At 35.1% G+C, this 20,408-nt stretch overlaps 1 protein-coding gene across 1 annotated transcript in view; it reads right to left on the reverse strand.

Annotated features, from left to right (window-relative positions):
• Positions 1-20,408, reverse strand: part of Pdzd8 (PDZ domain containing 8) — a 69,967-nt gene that overhangs the window by 28,693 nt on the left and 20,866 nt on the right. Inside the window, exons 2-3 of the mRNA XM_047552414.1 lie at positions 18,211-18,333; positions 2,657-2,759 (exon numbers count right to left, since the gene is read on the reverse strand). Coding sequence (XP_047408370.1) covers positions 2,657-2,759; positions 18,211-18,333 — 226 coding nt within the window. The remainder of the gene's footprint in view (positions 1-2,656; positions 2,760-18,210; positions 18,334-20,408) is intronic.

The raw sequence follows: 20,408 nt of genomic DNA on the forward strand, positions 1-20,408 counted from the left end.
GGGAGAAGGCCCAAGAACATATCTGAGGGCAAACAAGCTAGTATCTGGCACAAGTGGAGCTCTGAAGAATGGGGTGGGTGAAAACGTATGGCGAAAAAGAGCTGGGGGAAGACAGTGTGAGTAGATACGAAGGAGTAAAGGACAACCAAGTGCTGCTAATGCTGAGAATGGGAGGGAAGAAGGGAAGGCAGGGAAAACAGGAACCAGACCAGGCAAGATGACTTTGTTGGTCACATCAAAGAATGTATTCTTATCCTAGGCACAATAAAAAACCATTGAGGGATTTAAGTGGGCAATGGATAGAATCAGATCTGTATCTCAAAAGATCAATCATCTTTCTTTTTGCTTCTAGGACATCAACTAAACAACTGCAACATACCAGGAATTCTAGTAGGTGTAGGACACATAGCATAAAAAATATAACACATTTGTATCCCTGTTAAGTCTACCACAAAGTAAGTAGCCTATAGTATTATCAAAGATCTTTTAAGTATTCTTTTAGCATTAATCACCTGATTATCATCAGGACCTGAGGTTTATATTCATAACTCCATAGACCTCATTGCCTATTCCATTATCTATTATTTACTTTTTGGATTTACTCTCATCAATCACATCCACCTGTCTTTTTTTTTTTTTTCATTCATTTACTTTTATATGGCCAACTCATTTTCATGTACTTCAGAGTACATTTTAAGAAAAGCATTGAAGGACAAAATTTGGCTGACATGTGCCTCTAGCCTACCTTAGACCTTACCCTTCTCTTAAAAGATGTGATACTTAGGGGTGCATTACGTATCTTGCAGCAATAATGATAAAACCACATGCTATACAGATGATGGAAGAGAAAGTCAGGCTATTTCACTACAGTATTGTACTGCCTTAAAAACTCAAAGGCACATTAAAATATGGAAGGAATTAAATTTCTTTCATTCTGCATATTCATTACAATTAGTGGTTAAATATACTGAACAAGTTTCAACATTAAAAAATGGATTTAAACCTGCAGACTGTATTTATATAATAATGTCCTAAATTCATCAATAATTTAGCATACTTGTTTTCTAATGATCTATTTTTTTACTCAGATTTGTGACATATTCCAAATTATCAAATCCTATTCTCTGAAAAACTCGCTAATTCTCCTCCCTGGAGTTATTAAATTCAGACATGAGGAATGTAATGCCTGAAGACACTTACTGTTTTTGACATTTTCAACATGAGATTACTAAATACAATAACCTAGAATTCTTTCTTGAAAACTATAAATGACATATGCTAAGATCTAAAATAATAATTCAAGATTAAATCTAACTAGCCTTTGCTCTGAAGTATTAAAGCTGTCTAATCTCATATCTTTGCAAACATAATAAAGGAAACTGAAAATGCCAACAGCAATGCCAAGTTACAATCAACTCAAAGTTAAAAATGTACTCAGACAAAACAATAATGTTTTTCAATGTAGTTATGTATTTCAACACACACTCAAACTGTTTATTTTATTCCTCTGAGAAGCTGATTCGAACAGCTGAGATATAACTTAAAAAAGAAAGTTGGGCAATGACAGTTGCCAAATAAAAAAGGAAACCACCTTTAAACCTCTATTTTGGCCATCTCATTTATCATGGTCAAAATCTTCAGCAGCTCCCACTATTTTCATAATCTCAAATTCTGTGGGTCAGTCTATCCTCTCTTCCAGTTTTATTTCTCTCTATTTTCCTATTCTCATCAAAATTAGTTTATTTCTTCCAAGAGAATTTCATCTCCCACCCCAATTTTTATGTAAGGATGCTCACAACAGAATGAAACTGGAAACAAGTCAGTAGTCAAAGGAATGTACATAAAAATACCTTGCAATTGCCTGTTAAAAAGATTTAGCAGCATTTTGACTGTTAACCCTGAAATACTGGGGAGATATTAATATTAATGTTGTGGAGATAATAAAAATCTATTCATTGTTCACCTACAATTCAGATTTACCTGAGCATCCTGTATTTTCTCTGGCAAGCCTGTTCCAGCATCATCTTTTAGATCACCAGATCTAAAAAGCCTCCTTTGTCATGACATGTAACTCCTTTGTCCTAAACCTTTTCATGTACTTTTGTTCACAGTCCTTGTCAATCTCTGGAACTTTGTTCCCTTTCTTGGCTTATCATTTACTGCTACACTCTATCCTATAATGTGAAGTTTGCGTTCCAGGCAGCTTCTAAGCCCCACACCATGCCTCTACCCCATGTTAATATAACAGGTATAGGATCTTTTCTTTTCTTGAATGGTCTCCCCGGCATCCAAACAGTGCCTAGCACAAAGGAAGTGTTCATAAAATATCTGCTGAATGAATGAATGCTATGAATTCACATGTTTTCTCAGGTGTTCAGTAAAATTATTTCCTTATAATCCCATAACTGAAACAATTTTAAAGTTCTGGAATGAAAACTAGTCAGATTTTATTTCTAAGGCAGGCAGTCTGAACATTAACTATTTTCATGTGATTTATTTTATTAACAATGTTGTACTATTTTAATAAGATAAATAAGAACTGTTTATAATTATTTGTTCATGACTAAAAACAACTCTAGGAATATAAAATATTAATGGAAGTATGCTTATATAATAAAATCTTATACAGATGTAAAATTAAGTAAATCAATTTTACCGTCTTAATAGAACTCCTTTGTTTTTCTTCCCAAACACCGGTGCTCAACTCAAGCGTGCAATGAATAGTTGCTTCTCTATCATAGGATCCAAAAATGAGTAATCTGCAGTACAAAATAAAGCAGGAAGAGTATTATACCAATTCTATGCATTAAATTTTTTCTTTCTGATCATTTTAATAAGAAATACTTATTCCGTTACTATTGTGGTTTACTCAGAGAAAAAAAATTAAACCTAACATTTTGTTCGCCCTCTAGTGGAAAAGTGATGTAAAGATAAAATTAGATGAGATCTGAGGATATGCAGCCAAGTCAAACAAACAGAAAATATTACCTACTCATGAAGCCCCATGTAGTAAGCAAGAGTTAGAGATTTTCAAGACTGTTGAATTAAAAATGTAAGAAGTTGCAAAGCCATACAGTACACCACCTCCATAAAAATTAAATACACAGAAGTATAATACAATTGTTTAGAAACAAACACACAACTTCATCTCCTAACATGACCATATATAAATTATTTCCTTCTCTAAATCCAGCTCCTCCTACAGAAAATTTGGAGTAAAAATAGTACTTACCTTTAAGAATAGTTCTGAAAGTAAAAGACAATGTACAAAAGGCATCTAGCAGAATGCCCAGAAAACTCTAAGAGCTCAATGAATGTGTGTCATTTCTATATCTTGAAAACAATTATCAACAAATGACAACACCTAATTTCCTTAAAAAGAACAGCTGAGGTCCAATTATAAAATGATATAAAATAATTTTTATTACTGAATCTAAAAAAGATATCACCTCTGTGTCCAACTTCTATTTTATCTATCTTTAGAATCAGACTGTAATCTTCTGATTTGTTTTAGGAGAACAGTTTAGCATTAACCAACATTTTGACTGCTACTCGACTACTTCATCCCTACATGATAATTATGAATAAGAATGAGATAATTAAGTGAATAAAATACACAAGAGAAATCTGAGAAAACTGTGTCTCAGGTTTGGCAAATCATACAAATTATGACATCATATCCATACCTCACAAACTTGTCTTTTCATAAACTGAAAAGTCTGAATAAACTTATGTGGAAAAAATACCTAAGTTTAAATAATCCTTGAAGAATCTTACAAGAAACTCGAAACAGCATTTAATAATCTATTACCAAAAAAGAAGGCAGGCCAAAGGAGGATTCATAATTTTAAAATACTAAGTTAGAATAACTACAATTTTCACTCACCAAACTCTGCTGCCACCATCTGTTCAAGGAATAAACTACCTCAGAGCTTTTGCTACCATACAGAGAAAAGAGGTTGGGCACCACCTAGTGCTCCCAGCAGAATTCTCAGGAATTCTCTGTGAATTCATAAGCTATTCCATATTTTCCAGTACTTTAAAAATGCTTTTAAAAGAATTACACAAAGTATAACAAAAATTGACTTAAAATGGCTATAAACCTAAATGGAGAGCTAAAACTAAAATTCTTAGAAGAAAACATAAAATCAAACCTTTTTGACCGTGGACTATGCAATGGTTTGTTAGATAAAACACCAAAAACATGACTACCAAAAGGGAAAATAGACTGGACTTCATTACAGAATATTTTTGTAAAGGACACATAATGAAAATGAAAAGACAACCCACACAATGTGAGAAAATTTTTGCAAATTATGTATTTGGTTATGTCTCTAGTATCTATAAAAAATAAACTCTTGCAAGTCAACAATAAGTCAAATAATCTAATCTTAAAATAGGCAAAAGGATCTGAATAGGCATTTTGCTGAAGATGTGCAAATGACCAGTAAGCACAGGAAAAGAAGCTCAATATTATTAGCCATCAAGGTAATACAAATCAAAACCACTTCAAATCCAGTAGAACGGCCATAGCAAAAGAGGCAGCGAGTATTGGTAAGGATATGGAGAAACTGGAATCCTCAAATTTGGCTGGTGGGAATGTAAAATGGTGCTGTCACTTTGAAAAACTGTCTGGCAGTTGCCTTAAAAGTTAATGTATGAGTTAATATATGACTCAGCAATTTCACTCCTAGAAGAAATGAAAGCATATATTCACGTAAAAATATGCCTGTGAATGTTCACAGGAGCACATAACAGCCTCAAAGTGTAAACGACCAAAATGTCTATCAAGTGATAAATAGGTAAAATAAAATGTGGCATATTCATACAATGAAATATTTTTTTGGAAACAAAATGAACTATTAGAACATGCCACAATAAAAAGCTAAGTGAAAGGTCACAAAACACACTATATGACTCGTTTATATGAACTATTTGGAACATACAAATTTATAGACAGAAAGGAGGTAAGTTAGTATAACAAAAATTATAAGAAGCTATTGTTTATTTTATTTATAATTTATTTATTTCTGATCCTGGGGATTGAAACCAGGGGTGTTTTATCACTGAGTTACATCCCTGTCTCCTCCACTCGTGTTTTTTCATGTTTTTATTTTGAGACAGGTTCTCACTTAGTTGCTTAGGGCTTCACTTGGTTGCTGAGGCTGGCTTCAAAATTGTGATCCCTACTGCCTCACTCAACCTCCTAAATCCCTGGGACTACAGGCATGTGCCACCACTGCTGGCAAGAGGTTACAGATGAAGAGACCAAACCAAAACGAAGCACATAATCAAAGTGAAACTTTAAGGAAGCAGACAGATCACAAAATGGACCAGTTTTCCCTAAAAACAGTACATTTCAGACAACGCGTAATAAGTCTCCTTAGCTTTAACCTTGACCAAAAAGCAATCTGAAGTAATCTGATGTTAACCAACTTCCTTTTCCCTTCTACTGCTGTTCCCTTATTCCTATTTTTCAAAACCCACTGTTTTACTACTGTCCATTGAGAAAAATAAGGGATTTTGTAGAAGGGATGCCACCTGCTATTCTGTAGAATAGCTGCTGCCCTGATTCAAGAACTGCAAATAAAATCCAATTGGATCTTTAACTAAATTTGTCTTAACTTTGTTTTCTGACAAAATTTCCCAATGTAGAGTTAGGAAGAACTAGAGAAAAATGGAATCGTCTGCTAATGGGTGTGGGGTTTCTTTGAGAGAAATAAAAATGCTCTAAAATTAGATGGTGACGATGGCTGTATAACCCTATTACAAACACAGTAAAAAACAGTAAATTGTACTTTTTTTTTTTTTTTTTGCGGCGCTGGGGATTGAACCCAGGACCTTGTGCTTGCAAGGCAAGCACTCTACCAACTGAGCTATATCCCCAGCCCTAAATTGTACACCTTAAATGGGTGAATTAGATGGCAGATGAGTTATATCTCAATAATACAGTTCAAAAGAAAATTGATAATGAGTGATTATAATAATAAATAATAATTTTTCTGTGATAGGGTCATAATTAGTTTCAAAGATGTTACAAAAGATAATAAAGCTTGGTTCACTATTATTATGAATCAATAACAGTATTGCAACAAGATTATATACCTCAATAAAATATAAACATGATCTTTACCTGATACAGAAATTTGATAACACAACATATTTAAAGGTATCTTAATACAAAATAAATTCTTAATAGATATCATTAAAATATTTAAAAGATAATGACACAAATATTTAAAATCTATCTTTCTTTTTTTCTTTTTTGCTGTACTAGGGATTGAAGCCAGGGCCTCAATCATAGTAGGTAAGTATTCTACCACTGAGCTGAAACTGTAAAGTACACAAAACATTATTTGTCCTATTCAAAAGTCTTTATTTTTTTAATGACAAATACCCCAACCACTGGACTTCTTTGCATTGACACTGACTAGTCCAGTCATATGAGTATGGGTTAAGTATCTCTTATCCACAATGCTTGGGACCAGATGTGTTTCAGGTTTCAGATTTTTCTGATTTTGGAATATCTGCATATACCTTTGAGATGCCTTGGGAATGGGACCCAAGTCAAAACATGAACTTCATTTATGTTTTATATATGCCTTATACATACAACCCAAAAGTATTTTTAGTGTACCTGAGTTTTGACTGCAACCTGCCACATGAAGTCAGATATGGAATTTTCCACTTGTGGCTTCATGTTGGTGATCAAAAATTTTTGAATTTTGCTACATTTTGGATTTCAGATTTGGGATGTTCAACCTGCATTTCCATTGTTCCAGATAAGTTTATTTTGTTTTTTAATGATGAAAATATTTTTGTCTGGTTGTTTAGAATTCAGTTTTGCCTTTGTTATGTATATTGATTTAACTAACTGATTTTAAATCAGCTTTCTGATTCAGCTTTTGATCTTCTTATATTTCTTCTGTTAAAGCACACAGAAAGAACTGTAGCCTTTAGTAAATGTTCAAATACTAGAAAACACCAGCAAACAGTATTAATACTCAAGAAAGAAAGTAACATCAGTGTTTCCTAGATCAGTTAACTTCCCTATTGCTGTGGTCTGGATGTTCCCACCAAACCTCATGTCGAAGTTTAAATCCCCACTGTGAGGTATAAAAGGAGTAGAAACTTAATCCAACAATATTTGGAGGTGGGAATAATGGAGGTAATTGAGGTTAAATGAGGCCAAAAGAGTAGGACCCGGATTCAATGGAACTCTGGCTTCATAAGAGGAGGAGAAAACTAAGCTAAGACACTCAGTCCTCCTCTAGGGGATCTGTCTTTAGCAACACTGTTTTCTGTCAGAAGGCCTTCATCAGGAGTTAAGTAAATGCTAGTGCAATGTTCTTGGACCTCCAGAACTGTGAGCTAAATAAACCTCTTTTCTTTATAAACTTCCCAGTCTCAGATATTCTATTATAACAAAAGCAAACAGACTAAGACAATTTCACAGAAGCACTTGTCAAAGTTGCCAATCAAATATTTTACTCCAATTTTCTCTTGAAAAAAGTATTATTTCTTAAGATTTTAATAAAGTAATATGTGTACAAACTTAATATTTAATATTTATTTTCATTTTAAGAATGACTCACTATTAGCAGCAGACAGGACAAAAACTTACTCAAGACTATTTAGATTCTGTCTTCCACAAGCTCCATATCTAGTTCCAGGGACGTAATTCCTTATCTCAGTGTTTCTTGTGCCTGCTTTTGACTTGATTATTAGTGGATTCCTTTGAGCAATAATGTCTCTATGTTGACTGTCAGACTTTCATTCTCTGAAGAATAATATTATTTTCCTGATTTCTAAACTGTTATCTATCTCCCAAGATTTGGAAAAATGGAAGTTTCTGAAGAAATGACAGAAAGAAATTTCTATGGGAAATATGAGTACCAGCCAGTTAGATGAATTTAGGAGACGTGTGTTTTTAGCTTAAGATGAACTATAATCTCTGTATTTAAAAAAAGGACCAATTTTCTTTTTATATCTCTGTGTTCTTACAATCCAATCTTCAGTAAATAAAGCCAGGCTTTCCATCCAAGTTATACAATCATAGGAACAAGTAGTAACAACCACTGGCTAATACATGTTTTGATTAAAATAATCAAAATATATAGAATAGGCAATAAATGAGTAGAAACAAATTTTTACTATTTCCAAAGGGGCGAGAAAAGGTCAGTACTATTACACAAAAAAGTCAAAGGAAACTGTCTTTAGACTCTTCTGTCAGTTGAAAGAGCTTTTAGCTCTATGAAAGTCCTTACAGAGTTCAAAAAAAAAAAGGAAAAGGCACCTTGAAAGCTTATGTTTAACATAAACACAGACCTATCAAGAGATGGGGCAAAAGAATTTACATGACTCAAGAGCAAATCACTGAGAAAAGGAAAAGTAATTCCCAATGCCCTCTACATAAAAAAGTTGTTTTTTACAATTTAATAAGAAAGGAGAGCCTTGCACCTGAGGGGAGTCAAGTGACCAACTCATGCGTTGTTAGAGAACCAATCGTGGCTGCTCACTCCCTCTCCCGCCCCTCCCACTAGAAACATCCTCACAGAGGACTCAACTCTCCTGTCTGTGACACTGACTTAAAAATCAAATCTCCAGGCCTCATCTTTCTCCTTCTCAGTCTCTAAAACCCCAAGAATTTGCAGAAAACTTCTACAGGGAAACTCAACCACGCCCTTCTCTTATGATACATAAAATCAAATTCATTTGCCTCTGAAATTAAGCACCTGTTTCCCCTACTACTCTTAAAAGGTAGAAAGCTAAGTTTTGCTCTTTACACCCTCCAAAATCTGAAAAATAATGAATACTTGCTGGCCAAATCAATGTCAGTGATGACATGAGTCTAACAAGAACCCTTAGCATTCCTTTGCCTCCCCGCCTATACCACCCACATAGTCACTCACTAAGCCCTGGCCCAGTTACCCCGCGGGGTCTCTGCCTTCCTGTTTCTACTAGTTTGTCTCCTCACTCTTACTACTACACCCCTTGCCTCTGTGGGTTCGATCATTCCTTATAAAACCCACCCTATGACAACCTTCTGAAACAGGTGTTCCTTAATGATACCATTAATGACTTTTCTCTGATTAAAGGGTCACAGACTTCCTTTGCTAGTGAATTTGGCCCTCTTTTTTGGGGTTGTTCGGGCGGGTACTGCGGATTGAACTCAGGGGCACTCAGTCACTGAGCCACATCCCCAGCCCTATTTTGTATTTTACTTAGAGACCGGGTCTCAATGAGTTGCTTAGTGCCTAGCTTTTGCTGAGGTTGGCTTTGAACTTCGATCCTCCTGCCTCAGTCGCCCCAGCTGCTGGGATTATAGGCGTATACCACAGCGCCTGGCTTGGCCCTCATTTTTTATGAGACTTCTACACTTCATTCAGACAGATCCCCCAAAACACTTCACAATTCTACTTTTCTCAAACTGGTTCTTTTTCAGTTATATAACATCTATGATCCACCTGTCTGTCTCTTATTCATGATGTTCTCAACAGCAGTCTCAACTAGAAAACACTTTTTCCTTGCACTAATTTCTATCTCTATCTCTACTTAAACCTCAATGCAAGTCAGATAGCCTTATATAGATGATTGGCTTATGCATTTTTTGTTTGTTTGTTTGTTTGTTTGTTTGTTTTTTGGTACCGGGGGTTGAACTCAGGGGCACTCAACCACCGAGCCACATCCCCAGCCCTATTTGTATTTTACTCAGAGACAGGGTCTCACTGAGTTGCTTAGCACCCCGCTTTTCCTTAGGCTGGCTTTGAACTTCGATCCTCCTGCCTCAGCCTCCCAAGTCACTGGGATTACAGCGTGGCTATGCATTTGTTTTTGTCTGTTAGCTCAACTACACTTTCATTTCCAGAGGGCAGGCAATGAAAATGAACTTCACACTTATCTGTATTCACCACAGTGCATAGACAAAATGTTTTCACTAGTGAGGGTAACAGAATGACTGGCAGTAGAAGTGGTGGTGGTGGCAGTAGTAGTAGAGGCAATCAACATTTACTACAGGAGCAGTTCTAAGAGCTTTAGATTTATTATCACACTCAATTTTCACAATTACTCCATGAGGTAGATTATATTATTACCCCTGATTTACAGCTTACAAAACTGGTCACAGAGAGGTTGGGTAACCTGCCAAATATCACACAGCTAATGAAGATTACATAAATTGAGATGAGTAAGTTGAAGAAATTTTGACAATTTGGTTCAAATCATTAAAATTATTTGCAAATAAAATACATTAAAACCACTGACTGAAGTTGTGGCATAATGGTACAAAGAAAGGGAAAATTCAAAGACATAATCGTCTTATGAATTCTTATTTTCTGACCCCAGTTCATTTTTTATAGCTTTCTCTGTGGAAGGTATTAAATATAGCAGGCCAACATAACATTCAAAAAAATTTGCAGATTGGCATTTTAAAACAGTACTGGTTTTCTGTCAGCTGGCTCCCTAGTTTTCTTAAATTCTTATAATTCAGGCACTAGAGGAATTAAAACAGTTATATTTTGCCATATGAAACAGAGTAGAAGTATACAAAGAAACAAAACTATTTTCTAACATCACAACTTTAGGGGAAAAAAAGAGAATCTACGCAAATGCAGGACAGATGAATTCCAAAATTGGAATTTTCTGTAAAGTCTGCATTTAGTCAAAAGCAACTTAATTATAGGGAAGATTCTTTAACTATACCCTACAGAAACATAAAAACTAAGAGAAAATACCACTTGGCTTTTTTTAAAACTGCTACGGGGAACTCAAATAGCTAATAAACACAAGCATAGTCTCCAAACTTCTTACAGGCAGAGTCATTTCCAAATTCATACAGAATCATTTAGCTTTAAAAGTCCTCTAGCAATAATAATCTGCAACAAATCCAGGAAATTCCTTCCAGTTTTGTTAACTTTGAGTGGAACTTTTCCTTTATACAAATTTAAACATCTCATGTTTGAGCTAATTTCCTCTTCTCTCTCCTTCCACGAAGAAGAAAACTTTCAGCCTTCATCTGAATGATTCTTCATTCTTTTTTTTTTTTCTTTTTGGCAGCACTGGAGACTGAACCAGGGCGTTGCTCATGTTGTGCTAGGCAAGTACTCCATCACTGAGCTACATGCCCGCCCTTGGCACTTCATTCTTAATACACATTTCTAAATCACAAGACCTTGAAAAGATAGCTTATTTTTAAAATACTGAACAGCTCTAAAAAAGGCAAAAATTTTCTAAAATTTATTTTTTTTAATTTTATTTAATTGTATGTGGACACAATACTTTATTTTATTTATTCATTTTATGGGGTGCTGAGGATCAAATCCAGTGCCTCACACATGGGAGGCAAGCACTCTACCACTGAGCCATGATCTCAGCCCTAAAATTTATATTCTTCTAACATAATATCAAGTTTTCAGGACAAAATATTTCTTCTTCTGTAAGTTGAAAAGAAAAAGAAAAAGGACATAAATAAGATAATAGAGTGAGGAATTCTGGAGTCAAACACAGATCCCTATTCCAGCTACACAGTCTTAAGCAAGTAACTGATGGATCTTGCTTCATCTATAAAATGGATATAATAATACTAATCTTGCAAAAATGCTCTAAGCTAGAAATAATGAATGCTAAATGCCTAGTACTATAGGGACTACACATTGTTGTTAATTAATAACAACAGAATTATTTGTAGCATCATATCCTCAAACATTTAGTTCTTCCTTTTTAAACATTAAATAAGATGTCAAAAATTAAAATAAATGCAGAAATTATAAGGAATAACCATATGTTAACTACTTGGGGGGAAAAAAACCAAAGGTTATTATTAGCCTCATTTGTTTCCAAAAGAGATTTTTTAAAAACACCTGGACCAAAAATAATCAAATAAACTCAAACTCAATGTTAAAATAAATGAAGACTTTGCAAACAAATGCAAACTAGAAATATTTTGGGGTTATAACATGTAAACACTAAAGCATTATTGTAAATGAATTTCAAAATTCTATAATATTAACAGGACAACCTATAGGAGAACTAAACATTTCACTATAAAATATGAACATAATGCGATTTAAAGGAGTAATTCCCTGTTTATCCCTTCTAACAAATCCTCATCTTCAAACTGTTTCACCAAATACATAAATAAGACCAAGTGATATCATTTAAAAAGAATTAAATCACAATTAAACACCTCCATTTGCCTTATAAAAATCAAAGTAAAACTATTTTTGGTTCTTGAAGAATGTCAGGGGCAAAATCACCATGATAAGAGCATCTCCTCTGTGCAAGGATTAATGATCATGATAACCTAGTAATAGCATTCTGTATTACAGACAAGAAAATAGTTCAAATGCATACCCCAGGCTAAGACTCAGTAACTGAAACAAGAGATGGCGATGATGATTCAAATTCTAAAGCATAGTGGCATGGTTTGAGTCTCTTCAAATGCCCCCCACAAAAGCACAAAAGGTAACCAAAGAAAACTACAAAGAAACTACCTTTCTACAAAAGGTAACCAAGAAAACTAAAACAAAACCAAGCGACCAGTACTTGAGGTAATAGCAGTGAAGTAGTCAAACCTTCCATAGACTGAAATTTTAGAACTGGATAAAAAGAATTTTTAAAACACACTTAAAGACAATGAAAACTTTCTCAAAGCAGACTTCTGAGATTAATATTTAATCTGAAAAAACTGCATCTGGAAGGAGTACGAATTACTAGCTTTGTGGTTTTCAGGTCTGAGGGTACTGTTCAACCTGAGCCCAATTCACCTAGCTCAGAGCAAAGGCTGCAGGAAAATGGTGGTCCAGTTTGGGCGGCAGAAGTCTGAAGCTTTATGGGCTTCAGGTTATTAGAAGATAGAATGCAAAGCCAGCAGAGCTAACGTAGTTGAACATGTCCTCAATCTTGGGTAAGATCAGAAGAACTGTAAATAAATCCTCAACTCCTTGTAGTAAATATTCTTTGTATCTGAAAAAAAAAATGCCTGAAACTATTCAAGATGTATTTTATAGGACTGAACAAATGAATTAAAAAGTACTGATGTACTGGGAGACATAAAATACAAAATGGGACAACTGCCAAGGCAAGAAACAACCCCATGAGGATGAAGTGGAACTGGACACATCAGATGAACTCATCGGATTTGTGAATTATGTATGTGTATGTATGTTACATGTAATACGTGTAAACAAATATATATATAAATGCATTCCCTAATTCTGCTCAAAGAAGGGGTTTATAAATATATGAAGGAACAGTGAACACACCCAGATCCTGGTTTCTAAGACTATGTTTTAGTCAGCTTTTGTGACACTGTGACCAAAGTACGTGACAAGAACAACTTAAAAGAAGGGAGAATTTATTCGGAGCTCAGTTTCAGAGGTCTCAGTCCACAGTGGTCATTCCAGTGCACTAGGCCCAAGGCTAGGCAACATAACATGGGGGCAGGGCAGTGAAAGAAGGCTGCTCAGCTCATGGAGGGGTCAGGAAGCAGGAAGAGAGGGGAGAGGGGCCAGAGAGAATATGCAGCGTCCAGGGCACACCCCGAGTGACCCATCTCCTCCTGCCACACCCCACCTGCCTACAGTTACCACCCAGTCAGTTCATTCAAACTAGAATGGACTGATAAGGTTGTAGCTTTCACAATCCAATCATTTCACCTCTGAACATTCTTGTATTAACACAGACGCTTTGGAGGACATCTCATATCCATACCATAACAACTATTTCTATTAAAAGACAATAGACAAAAGACAACTCTTTGGAAAAAGAGTTGATACTAGGATTATGGCAGAGAGAACACAATGGCTTGTTAACAGCAGAAAGTAATGATGAAGTTCTCAAAAAATAAAAAGTTGGGGTCATGCCATAAGCACACAGGGTCCAGTCTGAGAGGGGCTTCTACTTGCCAAACTGGGACACCTTAGGCACTAAAATAATTAAGGACAATAAGGAATTATAAACATTGAGAAAAACTGGAATTCATGAGTCCACGATGACAAGAGATTAATGAGAATAAGGCAATAAAGAATGCCAGTTGCTTTATTTTATATTTAACATTAAGAAGTTTTTTAAAGATGTATTTTTGGAATCCAGTAAAACAAAATAACACGTTAAAAGCTGCTGAGAAAACAAAGGTCTTAGTACAGCCTAAGTGTGCCTCAGTGAGGAACTGACCTTAATTAGTATCTCCTATCTAAAATGAGTATGGGCAATCCTAAATAAACTGCTTTGGAGTAGGGGAGTCTTACAAAACAAAGCCTTTGCTTTCACTGACTATAATCTTAATTTGTTTTTAAAAAATGTAACTGGGTTAGTAAAATCAGCTCCCCAAAATGTTTCCACTATGTTATTCAATGTCTTACATAAAGCTCTATGTGACAGATCCCTCTTAGAATGTGAAATCAGAATTTTTTTCTCCTAAGGAACATGTGTAGTTTATCAGAAAATATGAACTAAGTGCATGTGAGATAATACATGTTACTTAGCTTGAGTTAGCCATTTTACAATGTGTGTAAACCTATGTCTGATATCTATATGTATTTCAAAACATGTATAAGATAAACACAATTTTATCAATTAAAAATACATTTTTTTAAAATGATAATAAGAGCTAAATAATTCATCAAGTTTCCTTTGTTGCCAAGACTGTCAGAAAATTGATCTCTTTCCTAGATGGTTGTTTTGATCTAATTTATCTTGTATTTAATCACACAAGGATATGTTTTCTTTGAAAAACACCTCAAGTTCTTTAAGATAGAAGAGACGCTGTAGATTAAAAGTAAAAACTTAACAATATGGTTGAAACTGTAATGTAAAATAATAGGGCCTCTAAATAGCATTACTACAAATATAGCAAATGAATTGATCTGTGGTTAAAAAATAACCTCTAGTCAACTTAAACATGCAACCATTTAGAATGACTGCTTTTAAAAAAGTAATAGACAAAAGCAAAACGTTAGAATCAATATTTACAAACAAAATTGTCTATCCACTTCCAAGCTACTGCTTGGGAATTTCAAAACTATATTTCACATAATTAGAACTGCACCTCCCTTTACACTGAGACCCTTTAATAAAACTCAAATCCAAGTTCTCACAACAAAATATGCAAAAGAGAAGACAGTTTTGTTTAACAATTTTTTTCTTGATAAATACTACCAGGATTATCTTGAGACATAACAACAGAAGCTACATCTTACTGCAGGTGTACTGTGAGGTAGGCACTGTGGTGCAGTTACCTACCTCTGATCACAATTACCGGCTCTGAGAGTTTCAAAAAGTAGTGGGTTTTCTAATAATGTTTGTAATGTTTCCACATTCTCAAAATCTTACAACAGGAAGTTCAATAAAAATCTTCACAGACTTTTCTGTAAGCCTGAAATTACTTCAAAATCAACAGTTTTAAAAAATTTCAAAAGTTCTCACAGAACTGTTTTATTATTATTTCAAGATGACACTTTAAAAAACAAAAGTCCTGGGCTGGGGTAGAGCGCTTGCCTCGCATGTACAAGGTACTGGGTTCAATCAAAAAAGTCCTCACATAGTACCATGCCTATCTGTGGATGATGAGTATGATATTCCACCTTATGGATTTGGAGAAACAATTAATGAAGTTATATTCTTTGTACTTGATTCAAGTTCTAAAGAACTTGAATAAAAATTTTAAAACTAAGCTAAAATTAGCAATAAATGATCACATATGATATCATAACAACTCATATATGTTTAAATAGGAGAAATGTGAATACACATGCCCAAATGCTAAAAACAAAGCAAACTCCACGGCATGAAAGCATGCTAATTCAAAACAACTTTATCTACATATAAGTAGTCTACAGAAACACCTTAATTTTAACTGGCTTTTGTTCTTTTAAAAATTTGGACCATTTTATGTATTTCAAATTTTTTTGTATCACTAAGTAGTTAAGGTTAAAACAAACACACACCTCCAGGTGTTAAATATTTAACTTGTTTCCAATATGTGAAATAAACATTGTCTTTGGTTCTTCCTGCAAAGAAGGGGCACTATTATTCATTTTGATATATTCTCTAGTGTCATTCTCTGCTTCAGAGACGACAATAAACCACCGAGGATGAATTTATACTCAAAGTAAGACGAAAACTGAAATAATGCTTAGTAATATCTCCTCTTTAGTTTGAATCCCACAAACTTAGAATCTACCTGAGAGTTCTACTTTGTAAAAAGTGCTGACATCTTGACCCCACCCATCATCATCAACCTAGAATCTGCCTTCTTTACCATCATCAACCTTGATCCCTGTAAGAATTTTTACTCGTTTCTCATGTATCCTTTCAGAATTATAAAGTTCTTTATTAAAATAAAGAAGGTTGCAAGTTTTCCACAAATTCTAATGCTTTCCTTTTTATCATTTATCTCAACTTGACATGACCTAGATAATGTCTGTCTACCCTTCCTCAAGCCTAATGCAGTCTCTGGTTCCTGTGGCAAGACTTTGCGTAATACCACAGGTAAAGCAAAAGAATGACGAGCAAAAGAAACACCAAAACTAGTAGTCACATAGCCACAAGCTAACAGACATCAATCAATCTTTCACCTCACAGCAATAACAAGGTAAAAGAACTAGTCTTTTCTAAATACTGAGCATGGTACCTAGTACATCCATTTTACTATAGTTCCTTTTACAAAATATAGAGGATACTTAGCCCCCCCCTTTTTTTGGTGGGGGGTGCAGTGGTAAAAGAATTGTCAACCAGACTTTCTGACATAATGATGCATAATCACATGTCACCTCAGGACTTAAATGGAAAGTTGGTACTCAAGTGCTTATTTTTATTATGGATTGGAAATAAACACTGTAAGTATAAAGTAAATGATACAAATGAGTGTCAAAAAATGTAGCAGACAGTATATTTTACTTAGAATGATCACGAGAGACATTAAGGTTGAAATAGGCAAGGTTGATTTTTGTTGTTGTTTTGTTTTAATTAGTTATATATGACAGTAGAATACACTTTGATGCATCATATATAATGGAGTATAATTTCTCATTCTTCTGGTTATACATGATGTAGAATTCCATCAGTCATACAGTTATATATGCACACAGGGTAATAATGTCTGATTCATTCTACTATCCTTCCTATCCCCCATATCCCCTCACCTCCCTTCAATCCACTCTACCTAAAGTACCTTACAATATTGGTTTTAGGGAGCAGAGAATGGGATAAAACAAGGAAAGAGCGAAGAGTCAACTTAAAGGGTTTGGTACTTCAAAATATCTAAGCAGGGAATGGCAAACTACAACCAGTGGTCAGAATCCAGTTCACTGCTTATTTCATGTGGCCTGTGGGCTACCAGTGGTTTTATGTTTTTAAGAGGTCGAAAAAAATCAAAAGAACACTTCATGTCACATGAAAATTAAGATACTCATATCTGAAGTTTTATTGTCACAGACCCATGCCATACATTCACATCATGTCTGTGACTGTTTTTGCACTATATGGCAGAGCTGGGTAACTGCAACAGAGACCACATGAATCACAAAGCCCAAAATATTTACTACTGGCCCTTCAGAGGACAAAAAAAAAAAAAAAAAAAAAAAAAAAAAACTGTTGATCTCTTCCTTAGGAGAGCCTATATATCTGAAGTATTATGAGTGAGGAGTTGGGTAGAGGATGTTGAGAAAGAACAGAACAAAAGACTCATAGGTGGAAGTAAGGATTTGCATCTACATCCTAGGAGCAGTAGAGAAGTTATTAAATAAAGAGTTTTAAGGAGAATGACAACTAGATTTGTATTTTGAAAAGATCATTCTGACTATCATACTGGGAGCTAGAGTGTTAAGAGTTAAATAAGAAAATTAGTGTCGTAAGTAGTTCAAGCAAAATAAGAACTTAATTTGGACTATGGTGGGAGCCAAGTAAAATAATGAGCTTAGGCAATATTATTTCTGAACCCAGAGGGAGTTAAAGTCTGGCTATGCAACTTACCAGGTTACCAATTATTGCAATTCTCACATCCACTATGTTACAACAGCTCTCCAATAGCAGAGAGTTAATATGTTTTATATCTGTTGTAAGTTGGAAAGGACTATAATTAAAGTTACAATAAAAGAAGTTATAAGTAAACAGAACATAAATTTTTTAAAAAAGGGAATATAAACAAATACACCTGAGGACATTTTCATAGCACTTTTTTCCATAGTGTAGTAGTAACAAGACAGAACATACCTGCTACATTCTAACAAGGTCACCTTAAGACGGCCTTCAGTAAGTGCCCATTGCTGTATATGTATATGCTCTTCATCTTCTTCAAATTCTTGCGAGGTCTGGTATGGAAAAAACGGCTTAAACCTGACAAAGAGTAAAAATAAGTCTAAATTTCTGAATAATGCATCGCTATGAAGTTCAAAACATAACAAAACCTACATGTGGTTTATAAAACAATACAAAACACCTAATACTGCATGTGCTCTACAAAATCAAAGCTTTCCACATTTGCCCACAACTGGAAGCAACTGGTGGCACTTTTTTTTTTTTGTACTGGGGATTGAACCTAGAGATACTTTATCACCAAGCTACATCCCCAGTCCTTTGTATTTATTTTGAGACAGGATCTAGCTAAGTTGCTTAGGACTTCACTAAATTGCTGAAGCTGGTCTCAGCCTCCCTAGTCATAGGCATTACAGGTATGTGCCACCACACCCAGCAAGCAAATGATACCTTCTTTATAGGACCCAGGAATCCTCATTTTTTGGTCTGCTCTCATTGAGAAGGCAGGACACATCACTGGAAAGGAAACTCCAGAAGCAGCCAGAAGGTTGTGAGGCTTAGGTGAGGCAAAGAGAGAGTCTTTGGACTGGATGGGAAAAGTGTCCCTATGGCACACAATCGTAATTCAGAATTCACTGTTCCATGGAAATAATATGAGATATTAGCCCATGATGATGACAATAGTAATATCAATAACAATTAAGAGCAGCAAGGTATTCATCAGAGATGTTTACCATTTGCCAGGTAGCAGTTAAGTGTTTCACAAGCATTGATTTATTTAATGCTCACAAACTAAGTGGGTGCTATTGCTAGTTCCCTTCTCCAAATGAAGAGTGAGTCTTCATCTGAGTGAAACATTTGTTCAGCTTTACAGTGTGAGTGGCAAAACCAGAATTCAAGTTAGTTTGACTCCACCAAAACCCAAACTACCTAACAATTCTGTCACCCATGAAGAATTTGGGCACTTACATGTTCACTTTTAATATCCTTGTTTTTATGGTGATGCTTATGCTGAATTATAAACTGTGGGCTTTAAAAAACTTTTAATTTGAAACACAACTCATACTCTCCCCCCATTACAGCAAAGGACAGAGAAAATGACAGAAAACTGGGCTTGAAGCCCTATAGTTTTCAATTCACCCTAAACACTACCACTAACCATGACATTTGCTTGCTCACAAAATTTTCATGGCTTCCCACTGACCACAAAAGAACAACAAGGAAAGAAACAAGTGTGATGGTGCATGTTAGTAAGTCTGCAGTCCCCTATTCAGGAGGCTGAGGCAGGAGGATCACAAGAGTTCACAACCATCCTGGGTAATATAACACTATCCTGTTTCAAAAGACAGAGTCCTAAGTTCCTAGTTTCACATTCAAGATCTACCATAATTTTTCTAATTATACATTTACTTAATATAAACCTTTCAACCTAAGAAGTCACCTTCTATATTCCAAAAACATTATATATTCCAGCAGTCAGGTCTTTTGGATCCACTGTAAGCCCTTAGTCCTCAAGGCTTGTCGAACTCCCAAGCGCTTTCTATACTTGGCTTCAGCTCCTAGACCATAGCACGCCCACCCACTAGTTTCACTCCTCTTTATCTTACAGTCATTTAAATTGCTGTGCATTTATACCCTGAAGTCTCCAGTATGACCCAGTCTCACAATTCTTTGCACACCTCATATACTTGACAGGGCTCCTCACACACTTAAAGACTTGAGTATGTGCTGAGCAAATTTATAAAAATCCAACACTAAAAATGAAGTAAAACACTTGGCAAGTATCAGTAGCCCACTACAGTTTACACTGAGAAATACTGATGTAGGGAAGGGTACTGTTTTTGATTTCCCAGTACACAAGACTAAAGAAAAAAATCTTTTTAAGGAAACCAAAGTAGAGACACAGACAATGCTTGGTGTCTCTCCTATTTCTGAACTAGCATAGAAAACAGAAGCCCCTTCAGTCTCTCCCAGCTACTATACTAATTTGCATTTGAAGTCATTTGATTCAGGCAGACTGGCACCAAAGTTTTAGAGGGAAGAATCTAGGAACTAAATTCATTATATTAACACAAGGCTGTAACTGAGTGCTTTTAACACACAGCCTTATGGCTCCTAAACAACATACAATCTTGTTACTCTGTAGAAAAATATTA

The sequence above is a fragment of the Sciurus carolinensis genome, chromosome 5 (genome assembly GCF_902686445.1).
Source record: "Sciurus carolinensis chromosome 5, mSciCar1.2, whole genome shotgun sequence".
NCBI lineage: Eukaryota > Metazoa > Chordata > Mammalia > Rodentia > Sciuridae > Sciurus > Sciurus carolinensis.